General features: G+C 34.4%; 1 protein-coding gene and 1 long non-coding RNA gene across 7 annotated transcripts in view; one reads left to right on the top strand and one right to left on the bottom strand.

Annotated features, from left to right (window-relative positions):
* Positions 1–523: 523 nt before the first annotated feature.
* LOC143223507 (uncharacterized) overlaps positions 524–19,456 on the bottom strand; it is a 33,023-nt gene continuing 14,090 nt past the window's right edge. For 3 of the 6 annotated variants that reach the window (XM_076451578.1, XM_076451577.1, XM_076451576.1), the window contains 3 exons: positions 14,871–15,038; positions 2,354–2,539; positions 524–2,039 (listed from right to left, as the gene is read on the bottom strand). In XM_076451578.1, the coding sequence (XP_076307693.1) occupies positions 1,183–2,039; positions 2,354–2,539; positions 14,871–15,038 (1,211 nt within the window). In that variant the 3' untranslated portion in view covers positions 524–1,182. The remainder of the gene's footprint in view (positions 2,040–2,353; positions 2,540–14,870; positions 15,039–19,456) is intronic. The other 3 variants (XM_076451581.1, XM_076451580.1, XM_076451579.1) reach the window with 1 other exon arrangement.
* The window catches only part of LOC143223508 (uncharacterized), a 33,737-nt gene continuing 23,408 nt past the window's right edge, over positions 9,128–19,456 (top strand). Inside the window, exon 1 of the long non-coding RNA XR_013012943.1 lies at positions 9,128–9,156. This is a non-coding gene — a long non-coding RNA (uncharacterized LOC143223508). The remainder of the gene's footprint in view (positions 9,157–19,456) is intronic.

Here is a 19,456-nt window from a genome sequence, read left to right as displayed (position 1 = left end):
GTAGCTTTGTCAACATAGAATTAATCAATTCGCTCATCGTGAACCCACGATAAGATAACAAGAAAGTTTCGGATAAGATAAAAGACTTAATGCTGTTTGTAAGTTTGTGAAACTTGTATATATAGATCATAATTTGTAAAAACCGTTATCATAAATTGTGCTGTTGTTCGTTCATTAAAATACATTTGTTCTAAAAAAGAAAACTGTGTGTATCAATCTTGTTGACAAATATCATAAATTAGATATATATTAACATTCAGTTAACTTGTATATTTAAATTATCATTTAACTCAGTTTCAGGCTAATTGAAATTATATGTTACCTGATAATTTAAACATATGTTTCAAAGTAGAACACGTTGAAATGATGCCAACTACGCTCCTTTGTTAGAACCCCTTAGCGGCACAACGACATGTTACCGGACTTAATAATGCTAGAAATTGGGTTTCCGTGACGTGGCGGTTACATCACAGATAGCCGATTGTAAAGCTTTGTGCTTAACTACAAATAAACAAACAAATCATTTGCTATAACATGAAACATTTAATTAACTCTCTTAAATATTCTAAAACTTGTATAAATTTGACATGTTACTGCAAAAAGTAAACATTACATATCGACTCAGCGTAGCTGGTATCACGCAACCGACTTGTCCTACATGGTCTAGTCTGAGCTTTTTTTATTTTTTAATAATAATAGTTTTTTTTTTTGTAAATATAAAATCGATGATTATTTCTTTTGATCAGTCGTCAAAAATCACATTTAAGGAAACAACTTGTATTAGCAATAACACTGTAAATCTTGTAACTGAAGAGATATTATGGAGTAATGCAAGTGGTTGTTTTTGGCAGCTGTCTTTCGTCCATTACAACATTGAACAAGATTTATTAACATTCAATCCAACTGGGTTTGTGGTGTTTGTTAAATAAGAAAATTAATACGTAACATTGTCAAAATCTTAAGACGCATCGTTCTAGTAGTTTATGACACGTTCACATTTCTGAAACATTTCGAGTCTCCAAATCTCTCACACTGGAGTAGCGCGTGCAGCTCACACCTAACCTTCTTACTGTACTTTCTGGTGGGAATCAGTCTTATCTCACTTGTTCTATTATCTGGTGAAAATCAGGCGTAACCCAATTATCCTGTTTTCTGCTGCAATTATGTACACATCTATATTAGCTAGTATGGTCGCCACACTTGAGAATCTGCTGTGCCCAGCTGGCTGCATTGGGAAGGAGCTGATGTTGCAATCTGGCGTACGTAGTAAGAAGGCGGACTAAATGATGGTCCCGAGAATTGAAAATTTGTAATATCAAAGCTTTGCACTAGTCTAGGAACAATATTCTGGGGTGCTTGAAGAGACACGGGGTTCTCAAAGTTGGAAGGAAAAATGTTTAATCTTTCTTGATGCTGTTGCGAAACTGTGAGAGGGTCAATAACTGATCTCAGGTCATTTCCTAATAGCTGATAGGGAGGTGTTGAAGTCTGGGGTTGTGAAACGCTAGAGTGTAGTGGGGAGCATATCAAAGACGAGGAAACCACTGGAGTATTTGTGTATCTTCCACCAACAGGAGCACCGTTATCACTGTAATAATTAGGAGGAAACGAGCTACCCCAATTATGATTAACAAGTGAATAAGGAGAGTTACTGTTCACACAAAACTGAGTCATTGTATTGTTAGAGGACGGAAGAGGAAATTCTGTCATAGAGATGTTGGCTCCTGTATATTTGGTCACTGACTCTTGTTCACTGTGGAACCGGGTATTCTGTACACAGAACGACTGGGTGTGAATGTCGGGTTCAGAAACGACAAAAGAGCTTGGATCCTTCCTTCCCGGACTTGTCGAAAGACGGAAAGATAGGGTTAAGTTGGTGTTGGAGTCTCTCTCTGATAGGAGTGAAAAATGGTTTCCTGGTGTACTAACTTCTGTGTTTTTCATGTTGTAGGAACGAAACGCTGGAGTCCTAACAACGGTTTGTGATGATCCAGGTACATTTGAGGACGAAGACATTTCACAAGCACTTTCATTCCAAGCTTTATTGATTAATAATGGAAGAAAAAACATATCGTAAATATAAGTGCTGAAATAAGAAATACAAAACTCAACTCGACAATAACTTGAGTATCAAAAGCTAGAATTATTATTTTTTTCACGAAATGTGGTTTTTAGAGAGGTATTGAAAAGAAAACGTTTCAATTATTGAACTTTTTATGTGAGAACGTATTACACAAATAAAAATCAGCTATTGTGAATCATTTATCTCTCGACTGGAAACCTGAATTAAATAAACTAACAAGCACATAAAACTTTCTTGGTTACACTTTTAATCTAATTGGCCTCACACTACCTGTAACAGTATCGCCATGAATACTAGAAAAACTGTTTCCTAGTGTGCCACCGGGCCATGAAAATCCTGCGGTGCCCAGGCCAGAAGTTGGGAGTGTAGAAGTTGAACTTAGATATGTATGGTAGGGAGAAGTATAGTGGCTCAGCTGAGATACTGGAGGCTGAAGATGTAGTGAAATACTGGCATCTAAAATATATATATATATATATACATTTGAATAAGATTTTCAGATACAAGTAGTAAAACATTTTATTATCTCATGAAAGTATCAGTATGGGTCTGTTTAGAGACCCTTTATTTCTTAAATACATAAAATATATAAGTTGGCAAAACAACATATGAAGTTATAAGTACCATGCACATGTAATATGTTATATAAGTTATGAGTACCATGCACATGTAATATGTTATATAAGTTATAAGTACCATGCACATGTAATATGTTATATAAGTTATAAGTACCATGCACATGTAATATGTTATATAAGTTATAAGTACCATGCACATGTAATATGGTATATAAGTTATAAGTACCATGCACATGTAATATGTTATATAAGGCACTTTTATTCAGTTATTTACCAATAATCTTGTACAGGTTTCATTTCTATAGATATTTCAAACACTTTAAGTGAGTTGCAGAATAAAGGCAATGATATATTTATGATTTTAGATTCAAGAAGTCTTGATAGAAATTAATAAAAATGTTATAAACCGAGCGTTTTCGAAAGGTGGACCAGTTTGGCTCTGAAGAAGAAAGGTCCGTCTTTCGCTCGAGTAATAGGGCAATGATGTATTAATATGTTTTGAAATTAGTGCACACTGATAGTTGCTAGTCTAGATTAAAATTATCGCGGATAACAGGAAAATAAAGAAATAGATCGCGAGAAAGAAAGTGTTTTTTATCGCTTTTTTAAACGTTTAGCCCTAGACAAACTTATTTTCTTGTTTGTAACTGTGGCATTCGTGTACAGAATATAAGAGAACAAGCAACCAAATAATTAGTAATAATTAAATAAAATTGTATCACAATCATGAAAATAAGAACACATACACACATGTATAAAGGGTTGAAAACGTTATAATAAAACGATTTTAAAGTGCATAAATCAAGTAATTTTACATTCGTATATAATATATTGCTTGGAGGAACGGACTGCGAATTTATGTGTTTCTGTTAAGCACGAAACCACACAAAGCATTATTTGTTACGTATCCACCAAGTATCGAAATCTAGCTTTTAGGTACTGGATGTGGTGGAATACATTAAAACTGCATTTGGACGTTGTTTCGTGTTTTGTGTGGTGCCACCGAAAATTGATCGCTTTGGGAAAGTTCATAGCAGCTCTTTACGACGCAAAATATTCATATACTAAGGTCATAAAGATGTGTTTAAACGAGGGGTTTGAAATTTCTAAGACGGCAATAGATAGTCTTTGTATATAATTGTATTTGAAGACAGAGGAGTATGGATCAACCCGGGGCACCGAAAGCAAAAAGACAAGAGACCAGCAAAAGTGGCACCCCCAGCTGTGGTAAGAAAGGTTCAAGAAAATTAAAAAACACAAAGGTCAGTGGTAAAAGATGTTCGCGTGACCCAGTCAGCAATACGTATCATAACTAAAAGGGATTTCTGTCCCGAAAAGTGTTACAAGTCATGCAAAAAAGTGCTTCTACGACATCTGTTCAATTGTCAAAGGGCTCAAGCAACTAGAAAATGAAGTGGGTATTCACGCTATTTCATACGAAGACATGCAAACCAACTCGCTGGTCATAGTGTCTGTGGATTTCTTTGCAATCGGGCTGTTGGAAAGGAGCAATGAAAATCGTTGTCCTCATACGCTAGATTGATTATGGAACTTGTAGAGAGGAGTGATATGCTTTGGATATGACAACCTTGTGACGGAGCTTTTTGCAATAAGCACTTCGCTATATGACGGTCGTATAGAGATATAAGGTATGATCGGACCTAAGGACATGAACTGTAACGACATGGTGAGGCTCCAAAATTGTTTTAATATAATGCACCCAGTCTCTATACATACATATTGTTTGCGGAAGCAAAGCTAAAGATCTGCTATAAACAATTCTATCATATATTCATATGGTGTAAAAGTTTAGAAAGTTTAAGAATGGTATAGGAATGTTTAAAACACAGTTTTGTGGTAACAATCCCAATATTAAAAAAATAACACACAAGCTTAAGAACTTTAACTGAATGAAACATGTTTTAATCATTCAGTTTAGAATAAATTATGAAACGTGTTTAGTTACAAACTGTTTAAATAATTATTACAAAGATGCTGCGAAACATGTATATATACATTAAACACCTGTTATATGGACATGGAGTATAACCATGGGGATATTTAAAATCTCAGATAACTTTTGTTTTAAGGCATGAAAACTAATAAACTCACACTGTGTTATGAACATTGGCGTAGTGATACATTTCATGGTGTCAGAGCCTTACCGAACTTTATCGGGCGCGTCACATCACCATAACAGTAGTAATATATAAAATATATATTATATTTTTAAAATATATATATTTTATATAATATATAAAAGGTTAATTTCAATTTTTTAAAGTCCATTTCAAATAAAGGAAATATAGTGAACACTAGTTATATGAGCCTACTTACATTAGAACTAAACTGAATATGCTTATAATAGCGAAGAAAAACACGCAATCGACTTAGGGAAACAAAGATAACTGTGTAACAAATAAAAGTCACTAACAACATTAAAAACAGTTTAAAAATTGCATAACTCACTAATTTATTAACCCTTCTAACTGCATTATAATATTAAGAATCTTGATTTTTATAACGCCTTCCATACCTCCTAAACAAAACGATCTTTAGTTAAGTTTTTGTTTATGAAAGACATTTAATTTCAAGAGTGAATTGAATAACTTCTAATGCACACACTTTTTTTTTTTTAATTGTGGGGTTTCAGTTACAATTTGAGGAAACGGAACTGTGCTCGTGCGCGCCGGTAGCACTATACCCCCTAGTCATGAAAGCCATATACTATGACCAGTTGTGAACTCCAATTTCAAGCATTGTCAACTCCCATCAACATAATCAGGTTCCTGTTGCGAGGGCGGAAAATGAATTGGTGAAGGTTTTAGTCCAACGTTTCTTTTTCATATTTAAAACCTCAATCAAGTTTGTGTTTCATTTTTTTTTTCACTTTCTTAGAAAACTACAGTGTCTTATATAAAACTTAAATTTCCATATGATAAAAACATAAAATAAAAATATTTTAACTTACGTGGAACATTAAGAAAAAATAAAATAAATTGCTCCTACGAGTTCAAACAGTTTGTCAAGTAGAATTTGTTTGTTTGTAATTAGGCACAAAGCTACACAATCAGCTATCTGTGCTTCTCTCACCATGGGTATCGGAACCTGGTTTCTTGCGTTGTAGGTCCGATGAGATTAACTAAGAACATAAGTGAAAGGTAATGATAAATCAGAAGTTTTGTATAAAAATTAGGTGAGTGATATTTGCTGCTTTTCTTCCAGTCCAACGTTTCTCAAATCAGGTACGGGAATCATGTCCGAAATTTCATGAAAATAATTTTCAAAAAATTATTTATGGAATAGAAAATATTTTTCGCGAAGTTAAATTTATACGACTTAAAACAATTTTTGAGCACAGCTTTTCAGGTGCATAGAATCTTTTGTTTAAAACATTGATAGGTATGGGGTCCACGAAAAACTTTTAAATTAAAAGAGAGCCTCTTGTTACTCGTTTGAAAACCGCTGCTCTAGTCTATCACTTCAGAGACGCCCTCTAGTGACACAGCGACATGTCTTCAGTCTTACACCGCTAAAAAGCGAGTTTCGATACCTATGGTTGGCAGAGCACGAATAATCTATTGTGTAGCTTTGAGCTTAACTACAAACAAACACTTCAGAAATAAGGACGGATAGCGCAGATAGTTCTCAAGTAGCTTTATACGGAAAGCTCACAACTTAAAAATCCGAGTTTCAATACCCGTGGTAAGCAGAGCATAGATAAACTTTGTGCTTAATTATAAATAAGAACATAAAGTCAGCTGTTAATCTAATTTGTTTTTTCTTAGTTACACACTGAGCTATCTGCGCTCTGCCCACCATGGGTATTAAAACCCTGTTAAACTGGAAGGGAGCAATATTAATATGAAATAGGTATTGATCGCTTAAGGGTTTAATGGAAGGTGGAAACCTGAAATGTGGGGAAGGCGTAAGGATGTGTGATAACTTTTCCCATAACAACGGCGGTGGTGATGGTAGAAATTCAATTCAATTAAATATAAGATATGATACCATATTAAAAATATGTTGCATATGTTAGAGATTAGGAGAAATAAGCAAAAATATTGATTGTTGTTATTATTTATCTTACTGTCACGGCACAGTATGGCCAGGTGTGTTAAGGCGTTCGATTCCTAATCCAAGGGTGGCGGGTTCGAATCCCGTCGCACCAAACATGCTCACCCTTTCAGCCGTGGGGGCATTATAATGTTACAGTCAATCCCACTATTCGTTGGTAAAAGAGTAGCTCAACAGTTGGCGGTGGGGGTTGATGACTAGTTGCCTTACCTCTAGTCTTACACTGCTAAATTAGGGACGGCTAGCGCAGATAGTCCTTGTGTAGCTTTACGCGAAATTCCAAAAACAATCTTATTGTCCATAAAGTTAGAAAAGAACGACCAATTTTTTACGCTCCAAATAGTAATATTTTTTATTTCATTCAGCGTTTCACCATTTCAAAAAAAAATCTTTCTGTTTTCACAGCATCACACTGACTATCATTTATTTAGAATATATGTGAAACATATTTGTAATAAAAAAATCCTGACACAGAAAAAACGTTTTGTATTTTGTCTCACCGTGTTCATACATGGACAGAAACTGTTAATTTACATGTCCAGAATATCTTGTTATATAAACTAATGTTTCATGTAACTTCATGCAAATTACTAGAAGTGATATCGCACACGAAAGCGAGAAGTAGTGATATTACATCAAAACTAAAAATAAAAGAGTCAGTTGTGTGAAGATGTAATATCACTTTTTTTTTATATTACATCTGAAACTCTAGAAACAGCTGTTGTTGCTGTAGCGCAAGGCTACGCAATAAGCTGCTCGTGTTCCGCCCACCGTGATGAATCAAACTCCCTTATTTTAGTGCCCAAGTCTATCAGCTTATACCGTTGGATCACTAGAGAATGCAACAAGTAACAACATGAAGACAAAAACGGAAAATGTGTTTCATAACTTTTTTTGTTTTTGCCTTTTCCCCACGTTTCTCTTAGTTTTTCTTATTTTTTTTTTAATATCATTACAGACATATCCTTTGTCTTCCACAAGTCACTGCCCAGCAGGCCTTTCATTTACTAAAAGACGTGGTCAACAATATTGTGTATGAATAGCAATAACACGACAAATGATTTCCATTATAGAAAGTTACGCAACAAATTAGTTCCTCCGTAGTAGAGTGGAAAGTTATGCTATAAGATATCTGTGCTCTGTCCACCACGTCAATCGAAACACGGTTTCTAGCAGTATACGTCTGCAGACACGCCTCTGTGATTGAGCGACAAATTGCTCAACAGATCCATTTTCACTACTCGAGGTACGATACTTAAAAAACTTGTGTCAGTAAAAAAATGTATCAGTAAAACGTAAATGTTACTCTATTTTTCACACTCAAAAGGTCTCGGAAAAAAAACAACTAGATACTTTAGTAAAAATGATTTATATTGAAATTTGAGAACGTATAAGCACTTCTGATAAATGCATTCCATTACGTTTTAAGCTAAATAATGAAATTAGGAACTAACGGTTATCATTATCAATGTTAGATGGCGCTCGTCAATGTTTTTCCTTTCTTCCCATATTTACTCCAGTTTTTACATTCTTCCCATATTTACTCCAGTTTTTCCATTCTTATAAAAAATGAAACATCATTACAGATCTACCCCTTTTCTCCCGCAAGTCATTACCCAGTAGGTCTTTCATTCTATATCAGATGCGTTCAACAGTTTTGTATTCAAATAGCAATAACATGTCAAAGCGTTTCAGTCGCCCCTAGTGGCACAGCGGCATGTTTGCTGAGGCACACCGTTAGAAATCGGGTTTCAATACCCGTGGGGAGCAGAGCACAGATAGCCCATTGTGTAGTTTTGTCCTTAATTCCAAAGAAACAAACAAAGCATTTCAGTCAGATATAATTAAAATACAAAACCCATCCAGTTAGGCTTAGAAGAGGTTAAGTTGTAGAATAGCAAGAGAAATAAAAAATCAAATTTATTAGGTTATGTCGAAAAGTCTTACCAAGTAACAAACAAGGAACTGGTAAAACTGTTTTAAGACCTCTATCAGTCAGATATAATTAAAATACAAAACCCATCCAGTTAGGCTTAGAAGAGGTTAAGTTGTAGAATAGCAAGAGAAATAAAAAATCAAATTTATTAAGGTATGTCGAAAAGTCTTACCAAGTAACAAACAAGGAACTGGTAAAACTGTTTTAAGACCTCTACACAGAATTTATTTACCACAGACACACGAGAAATCTTCGAAAGATGGTGCATCCGGGAAATTTGATGAAGCCAATAGGAATTATTGGAATTTTGCCAGAATTACTGTATTACCGCTTCAAAAAAAGGACGGTAGTTCTAAAAATATGAAAACTGAAACGTTCGGTTTTATTTAGTACAGTGCTTCAATAAAGTTAGATTTATTTAATGAAATGTTTACGTACTGAAATCGCGTTTGTATATTGATGTGGAGTAATTCCCAACCAAGGTAGGACTAACTGTAACTATTTGGAATTGTCTGTTCTCTTTATACAAAATTAACTAGTTCTGAAAGAACAAAAAACAAAACAGTAAGAACACCAGAGATATACCTTAAATATGTACCTAAAATGTTAAGTTAAAGAGAGAAAATACATTGCAAAACAGCATTAGGTCCTCACCAATTAACTGATAAATTGTAAGTTAACAAACGAAGTTATCTCATAATGTAAAACCATCGAACTTGCCACGCGTAAGGTCTTTTGTGCAAACTATATTTGTGTGTTTTATGCATCCGATGTAGACGATGAATTATAATTTATATTCAGAACGTAATATATATGCACCTGTTCGTAATATCTAATCTCGTTCAATATTAAACACAGAAGTTGAATCTTGATTAAAGTGCACTCTTGCCGTTGTGTGTGTCTTCTACACCTACATCTTCCATGAACTTCACAAGAGGTACTTGGGTGGATGCAATGACAAACAAATAGATATTTAAGTTCGTAAATCGTGTTTTTTTGTTTTGTTTTGGACAGGGTTCTACAGTAATTGTTTAGAAAGTTCTTAAAGCGAGGAAAGACAGAACTCTTCTTTAAATAAATTCTTCATTATTAAATAAGTCAATTATTCACGAAACAAATATTAAAATATTAATATATTAAAGATGTATTTTTCTATAAAAATATTGATTAGTGCATGTAATCTAACTTTATATGTATTTTGAGAGTCTGCTGTTTATAAAATATTTATTCAGAACAAGTAAAAAAGAACGTCTAAAAGAGCAGAAAAACAAACCTTACCACATATGAACACTCCATTATACATGTTCAACTTTGCCGTCCATAAAAAGACATAAGAAAAATAAAGGGTCTTCCAACATAGGAAATCAAAGCTTATCATGAGCAATATCTCGTTTACCTAAAGAATATAAACATGCTACATATTGGTGTATTTCGATAAAGGATCAAAACATAGACGACCACGTGAGTGCAAACACCCCCCCCCCCCAGTGGCTCAGCGGTATGTCTGCGGACTTACAACGCTAAAAACCAGGTTTCGATACCCGTGGTGGGCAGAGCACAGATAGCCCATTGTGTAGCTTGTGAGAAAAGGTCGTTCTTTTCCCAATAGATAATTAATAACTGGAATCTGTTTTAATAAAAACCTTTTATCAGTAATTCCCAAACGTAGGTATGCGCTACTTTTTTCACAGAAATCTTCCCGATTTTCCTATTCAGATCCTATCTAGCTTGACGTCATAATGATGTGGTGTCGCACACATAAAGCCAGGCCTAATCTGGTCCTGGGAACTCTCTTCTTGACAGGTTTTTATTTACGTCTATGTTAGTAATTAAATTCAACTAAAATGGGAACGTGCAATCAGAAGAGTAAGTTTTGTTTGTTTGTTTGTTTGTTTTTAATTTCGTGCAAAACTACACGAGGTCTATCTACGCTAGCCGTCCCTAATTTAGGAGTGTAAGACTAGAAGCAAAGCAGCTTGTCATCACCATCTACCGCCAACTCTGGGGTCACTGTTTCACCAACGAACAGCGAGATTGTCCGTCACATTATAACGACCCCAAGGCTGAAAGGGCGAATATGTTTCATGTGATGGGGATTCAAACCAAACATAGTCTCCTTTGCATTCATTAATAGGTTCTTAAAATAACTCATAACATTGAATTATTTGCACTCAAACCATTTCTCAAAGAAGGGGGGAACGTACTGCAATAAGATCCTTACATCACAAAACTGTTTGAAAAATATACATTTATTGTTTCTTATTCTTATTCTGAATTGTTATTCAACTTGTTATGATAGATTCTGGGGGATCCCTCGGTACGTGCGTTTGATCAGGTCCTGTGTGAATCTTTTCAAAAATTTAATGTAACAGCAGTCAGAGACAATCCTAAACCGTAATAGTAAATCCATATCCATGTATCCTGTTTGCTCATTACTTTTTAAAGATCCGGTACCGAAAACATGAAATTCCTCTTCCCCTTCGAATTTCACTTCAGAAGATTATTATTCATTGTGTCCTGCATTGGTACAGAGTGACAAAATTAATATGAAAAATTAGGCCAATATTGCACACAGACAAACACGGATAAGATGAAGTGTATTATATTTAAATATAACATTCACCATGTCCACATTTTCCTCATTGAAACTTGTGATATTTAACGTGCCATTTGTGGCAGTTTTTCGTTGTGGGAAAATATGGGTTCTTAAGATAAAATCATTTTAAGTGTGGGGATTTTCATTATAGGCATTCCAGTATTTTAATCAGTCTTTTGGAATGCTGAACAGTTAACTAGGCTATAAGAAAAACAGAGAGCAAATCCTTATTCACGTCAGCTTTGGAAACAGATGAATATCCAATCAGATCACTTTATGTCAGCTTTTAAACAATTTAACAGATAGCTTTACGGAAGAAATAGTCGTGTTCAACTGTCAATTTAAAGTTAAGTCTTAGATACATATATACATAGATAAACAGATATAGAACGGTTCGAATAATGGTAATAAAGTTTTTTGACTCTGAATATAACCCTTTTTAGTTTTAAAATAAATAGGAAAGTACTATTCATACATTTATAGCCCATAATTATAAGCAGCCTAGACTTGCTTTATCGGTTTACCCTACCTAGTCCTAAGTTACTAATATGAAGTTGGATTCCTTGAAACCGGTATAACTCAGTAACAAGTGATGGGTCGAATAACAGATCGTGCTTCATATTTATTTTTGGTTTCTTAAAATTATAATCAGTTTTGGGATTAAAACAAATAAAACATTTTAGCAGAACGATTCTGATTACAAACTTCTGCTACCAATTTAATGTCATAAATAATATGCTCCACAGATCCTTCCGCCTCCGAAAATATTTCCTTTACTTGCCTTAATATAGCAAAGAAACAACGAGTTTCGTGATTGTGAAAGAATCAGTTATGATTATTATGAAAAACGAGAAAAATCGCGAAATTTATAAAACCTTCACTAATTCATTCTTATTACAAAATGTCTCCTATCTGCACTTAAAGTGGAACAATATTAAGTTATTAGTTTGTATTTTCTAATAAGAGAAGCAGACAAACGAATTTTGTTTCCATTAGATACATGTATGTGTAGTAGTTTAATTTGTCGAAAAGTGTCTTACCAAGAAACGTTAGTGGAGCACTCGCCTGGCGTATGAACAGTCCTATGTTCAGATCACATAGGAAGCACAAAAACTGAAATTACCACATTTGTACATGTATAATAAAAATGCATTTTTTCCTGCAACGTTTCACGAGAACTTCATGACAATTACGTATAACAACAATGTACATCACTTTTAGGGACCGTAAATAAATTTCAAACTACGAAAAACTTTACGATTATGTTTGACCAGAATTTGAGGGGGGGGGAAGAAGCTACATAGAAGTGTTTGTAAAGAATTAGAGGTACATGAAACCCAAACAAGATAAAATATAGTGAAACTGAAATTTTAAGTGTAAAGGCATATTTGTTTTGTGAACATTTTGATAGTCATACATTGAAAACACAAACCTCTACACCCTCTCTTTTCATCTCCCGAATGTATTTCGAATTTTAAAGACTTTCAACAATTTCTGACAGTTGATAATCTAATTTCTGTAGACTTCGCATAATGGCGAACGGCACAAGTGTTGTAACTCACGTTTCTTGACAGACCTAAGAATTTCGCACCACACGTATAGAGCAACAAGCCTTCTAACAATGAGTTGTTTAACACTGTATTGTGTCACGAAAAGTTGAACTTTATAAAAGTAACATAAAGGTTCCAGGAAACCCAATTGAAGCAGTCATATTTTATTCAACTAAAGGGGGGTAACCTTTATTTATGTTTGAGTTCCAGTGTTGATTACTGATTCTTGGAAGTGTTTTGGAGACATCTACGACTGAAACAACCTGTTACTATCTAATAAATAAACAAAATTCCATTAAGTAGGGAGAGTCTAATAACAGGAAATTTTAAATACCATCCCCCAACGACTGAGGATGTGGTATTATAACCAACAAAACCGTCCACAAACGCCGAGTTTTCTTTTCCTTTGGTAGGTTCACATGTGAAAAAAATGGTTAAGTCTGCATATTATTTACTTTTCCTGGAAGGAGAAGGAATACAAACTAAGTGAAGTCTTTCATTGTGGATGTTATTATCATTTAGGTAGTCTCTAACTTTAGATATACTGACTTGTACGAATAAAGCGGGCCTGGCATGACCAAGTGTGTTAAGGTGTTCGATTCGTAATCCGAGGGTCGCGGGTTCGAATCCCGGTCGCACCAAACATGCTCGCCCTTTCATCCGTGGGGGCGTTATAATGTAACGGTCAGTCTCACTATTCGTTGGTAAAAGAGTAGCCTAAGAGTTGGCGGTGGGTGGTGATGACTAGCTGCCTTCCGACTAGTCCTATATTGCTAAATTAGGGACGGCTAGCACAGATAACCCTCGAGTAGCTTTGCGCGAAATTCAAAAACAAACAAACGAATAAAGCGCTTTACGACAAGTATTCATTTAAAACACACAAAAGGTGAACGCTCATGATAGCGAACAAATGAAAGTATTTCAAAGGTCATTTTAATCCAGTACAGAAATGGGTTTGTTCTGAATTTCGCGCAAAGTTAAACACTTTTTTTTGTTGTTGTTTGTTTTACGGAATTAAGCACAAAGTTGCACAATGTACTCTGCCCACCACAGGTATTGAAACCCGGTTTCTGTGGGTGTGATTCAGCAGACATACTACTGTGCCACTGGGGCGCTACTAAAGAGCTGTTGGTAACTAGGTGCCTTCTCTGTAGTCTATTACTACTAGATTAAGAGCAGCTGGTACAAATAACTCTTTAGTAACGCCCCAGTGGCACAGCAATATGTCTGCTGAATCACGCCGCCAGAAACCGGGTTTCAATACCTGTGGTGGGCAGACTGAATGTTGCTTATAATGCCCCCACGGCTGAAAGGGCGGCTGTATTTAGGAAATGGAATTTACTCTCGTGACCCTGACAAGGATGGGAGAGCAACGCTTTCGCCCGTGCATGCTTTTCGACAGGTTTACTATTTACGAAAGTTAAATTGTGATAGCATGTTTACAATGCTTACGTCAGCAAAGAAAAAAAAATAAACTAAAGGATGTCATAATAAAGACGTCTTCGCCACAAATTCAATAGGTGATTAAGCATACTTATACAGTAATAAAGTACGTAGAAAGGTACGTGGGTAACCAGTGTAGTTCAGAGTTAACCTGTTTGATTTTTCTTTCAGGGAAGAAATGTACAAATTGAACGTACACAAAATGCCTGCTACACATTGTTACAGCACTATATAACGTTTATCACACCATGTAAACACAACATAACATAAAGCAGCATTATACAAAGTGCATGCTACACATTGTTACATCATCATATTAAGATTATCACATCATGCAATAAGAGCTAATTAAGTGCAACAGGATACTTGGTAACCTAGAAACAAAGTACTTAAATGATGTGCAGTAGGATACTTGATAACCTGGTAACAAAGTATTTAACTGAAGTACACCAGGATACTTGGTCATCTAGAAACATAATATTTAACAGAAATACACCAGGATACTTGGTCACCTAGAAACACGGTATTTAACTGAAGTACACCAGGATACTTGGTCACCTAGAAACTGTAGCACCTTTAGAAAAAGTTACACATTGCTGATACCTACCTGGTGGTGGGGGTGCAGAAGGCGCCGGTAACAAGCGAGGAATTTCAAACGCCCACTGATCAGTTCGTTTTCGTCTCAGATTCTCCCATTCATGAAGTGGATGTAGAAAATTTGGTCTCTGACCAAAAGTTGAGGCGAATGTTCGAAGTTGTTGTTGTTGTTGCTGTCCTGGAAAATGTAGCAAGTAAACGTGATAATTTCTAGGTGATCTGTTGTTTTTTTTTATAGGAACGTGTTTCCACTGCAAGATTTTAATTTCTTAGTGTTAATAACAATTTAACTTACTCGAAGGTGGAAATGTGTTACATGTCTGCTTTTGCAGAAAATTCCCCAAACCTTTTGATTTTCATTAATGATTTGTCGTAAGTAAATAAAATCCTTATCGTGATTAGTATAAAGCTTTGTCAACATCAAAATATTTTTTACACTAAATAATTTTTCTAATATATAGTTTGAAATAATTCCATTGGTGGCAAATTTTTTCTTCGATCTGACAGATGGATAAGAACAGTTGATAAAAGTCTACACTGTAGACGTGGAGTAGGTTTCACTACCTAAAGTAAACTCTTTACTGCATATGACGTGAAATAGAAACACCTTATAACGTATGAAAAACTATATATATATCAAATAAGACCAGAGAACGTGACTGTTGTGATCTCGAGCCCTCTAGCAACAGGCAACAATGAGTCACAGCTTGAAGATCTATCTTAATAATTGAACTCTAAACACAAGTAGTGTTAAATATTAAATACATTGTCTGACTAATGACAAATTACTGTTACTCACAACGTGTGAAGCACAAATATATTTAATGCAAAAATAAACTTCGTCTCAGAGATAATTATGATAAAATAATAATCAGTCCTAGGTTGAAAAGGTAGACATACTGTATGAAATTAGCCATTAGGCTGTGTCCTAATCAGGCTAACATTAACCGTTGATTAAATTATATGTAATATCAGTTAAACAGTTAGTTGTACCAAAAGTCTTGTCTGAATAATAAGTTAATGTGTTGAAATTAGTTGATTAATACACGTACATCATGTTAATCTAATTTCATAACACGAGCTATTACTCACTTTGCTATTTTATGAAATTATAGAATTTAACAAATTGGTGTTACCCTCGACAGTTGTAAAGGATTAAGATACCCATAATATCTGTGAATACGATAATACAAGTAAGATACCCATACTATCTGTGTTAAAAGACAAACGTTTCAGGAAACTTTTTAATCACCGTCGTTAGTATCTTAATTCATCGTGCCATTTCGTTTTATCACCAAAAGTAGTAACTTAATTCATCCCATAATTTAGTTTTCATCACCAAAATTAGTATTTTAATCCATACCATAATTTAGTTTTATCACCAAAAATTGTATATCTTAATTCGTCCTACCTAAAATCTTTTTGTGACTAAAATAAACTCCGTAATTCAATAAACTATGTAGTTTTTCATTACTCAAAGTATCTTAATAATTAATTCTACATTTTAGTTTTTTTTATATGCAAAAACTAGTTTTGTAATTAATCCTGCTAATGTAATTTTTTGTCAAACAATTAACTTCGCCATTCATCATACCTTGTAGTCTTTTTCAGCACTAAAATTTGCTTGAAAATTCATCATTGCAGGTAGCACCAAATTTCACTTCTTAATTTATCTATCCATTTAGCTGAACTACTTAAAATATGCATATACGTATAACCGTCCCCCTACCCCCAGGAAATGGATTTTAAAGTGCTGACCCAAGGTGTTTATTGCCCGAAACTCTGCAACTCGACGAACGAATCAAAGAAGGGACTCTGACAACCGCACGTGACAAAATCGTAGCGCTTATTAAGTCTTCGCGTGACAATGGGCTACTAAGACTTTCAAGTTTCATCGGTTAAGCGCAAATCGAAACGAAAAGCTTATAGTTGGATTCCACGCTAAGTTCGCAAGGTACATGAACAAAATGTAGGTCAGTGTTTTATGTATATTTAAATTAACTATAGAATGTACTTTTACCTTTAACTCCAACATTAGTCGTGGTACTTAAATTACCAGTTACTTATAACTACCTACCATTAATACTATTAAACACGTTTATATCGTTACGCAGTCCACCTAAGAATAGCACTGTTATTACATTCTCTTAAGGATAATACCGTTACCACGGTAGATTAAAATTATCAATATTACCAAACCCACTTATGGTTAAAAACATCACCATCCTCACTTAAGGTTAATACCATTATCATATCCACTTAGCTTTGACACCATTACCACATCAGTTTACGGTTAATACTATTACCATGTCTAGTTAAGGCTAATACCATTACTAAGTCTACCTAAGGTTAATTTCATTACCACGTCCACTTCGCATCCACTCCACTGAAGGGTATAGTCTATAACTAATATTCACATGCATTCAAATGTTAGAATATATGCTTCACTGAGAATTTAATCGGTCTGGTCAGGTTTGTGTATTCTCATTCTGTGATGTTGGTCAAAAGTTAAGAAACAACGAACATCTTTATCAGCAAGTTAGCAACAATTGCAAGTAACCCAAGTGTTACACTGTCGATTGCAACGCGAATTGTTCATATCGAAAACAGAAGAAAACATAGTACATTATTGATGTGTGTCTTGTTTCGTAACTTGTGATACATCCAGTAGAGTAGAAGGTATTATGCAAAACTAAGAAACTTCCCCGCAATCCTCTTCTCACACTTAAAACATCTGAGGTAAAACCGTATTTTAAAGTGCATTTCGGTTGTTTATAATAAAAAAGAATATTTTTGAAATATCTAAATCTGAAAATGGTAATGTAAAAGGGTAAAACTAAGTACGTGTGACCAAATAAGATATTATACAGAAGTTGCCAAAAGATGGCGATAAGAGCACTTTTTTAAACACTGCCACTGAAACATTATTCAAGTTGTCTTTAAATTACCTAAAGATGTAGACAGGAAGGACACGAGGAGCTTTACTCACCATCCACCCCGGTGTTTTGGTCTTAATTTAAATTAGTTACCCATAGGTACTGTGGTCGCAACAGGCGCATCTATATTTAACTTTTATTAACATGTAAACCCACATACACTTTCCATACCGTCTCTACGTCTGGTTACTGACTGACAGATTACTAGAAGTTAATATTTCAGGAACAAGCTAAACTGTTAGCAAGAAGTTTTATTTATAGATACTTTTGGCTTATAAATTTTTACTTTTTATATATTATTTTAAAACCTGTTCAATTGGAATAAAGCGGTTTAACGTCTTCATCTTGGAGCAACTAAATAGCAATTGATAAAATAGAATGTCTGTATCCTGTTGAAAGGAAAGTAGTTTAGATTGAAATATGTACTTAAAAAGTTTCAACATCTATACTGTACACTTAAAGACATATTACACACAACTGCGAATTTAGACTTCATAAAAGTTGTTTTGGGTTTAATAACAGATGTTACAGAATTCAACTACGCAGATTTCGATAATAATATATTTATTTTTTTATCACGTAAGAATTTTCTAAAAATCGGAAAGAAGGAAAAAACTCTTGCTTAGATCAAATTATTATTTTGTTTACCACAATTTCTATTATTATGTTTGGGTTACAGAACGATTGGTATGACTTTCACAGAATGTGATTGACTTATGTAAGAATACAAATGAGGTTTCATGAAAAAAAATCTGAACGTGATGGAGTAAAATGGATATAATTTTCGGATTCAACATACAGAAAGTACCGTAGAGCATGTAAAAATTTCAAAACAATAAAACAGTCGCAGGTCCGTGTTATTATCGGAAAATGAGCTTTAAGTATAATTTTGAGATTAATGTTGTCTGTACAATCACATTCAAATGTTGTCTACAACCACTTTCAAAGTCGGTCTTCATTAATGGTTGCTGGGTATGTCAAGTAATAAAGATTGAGTTTTAAGTATAATTTTGAAATTAATTTGTTGTGTTGCAAACAACTGAATTTGTAACACACACGACATGTATTAATGAAAACGTAGTGTCAGGTACAAGTTAGCCCTTTCGATTTACTAAAATAAAAAGTCTTTGACTCACTAACCAGTTTTCTTTCTTGTTTTAAAATGTGACATCTTTTTCAAGTTTATGAGAAGTTTTAGTTCCCTACCATATTGCAACTCGAGTACTGTGAAAACGCTGTTAGTCTAAATACATTTATTATTGATGTTATTCAGTGGTCTTTTAAGCCTATCTTTAATTTAAAAGCTTTCTTATTATTCCAGCAGTTTGCATTTTGAACTGCGGATTGGAAGGTACTAGGTTCGAACAGCGATGCAATTGAGCATGTTTCACATTTTATAACGTGAACCTGTTATTAAAAGCGACACCTATCCCCGTTATTCAGCTTCAAAAAATATTAAAAACCCTTGTTGTGTCGGGTGCTGCTGGCTGGCTGTTCTCCTTTTGGTCAATAGTTTAAAATTAAGAATGGCTATTACTTGATCTATATGAGAGTCTAACCTGGTTGTTCATTCCATTTATGCATTGTGTTGAAAATACTGATATCTTCCGTTCTCATGTACAATAAGAATGAACTGAGCTTAAAGACTGCCTTTCTTCTC

The sequence above is a fragment of the Tachypleus tridentatus genome, chromosome 8, assembly GCF_004210375.1.
Source record: "Tachypleus tridentatus isolate NWPU-2018 chromosome 8, ASM421037v1, whole genome shotgun sequence".
In the NCBI taxonomy this organism is placed as follows: Eukaryota; Metazoa; Arthropoda; class Merostomata; order Xiphosura; family Limulidae; genus Tachypleus; species Tachypleus tridentatus.
This window is presented reverse-complemented; position numbering and strand designations above follow the sequence as displayed.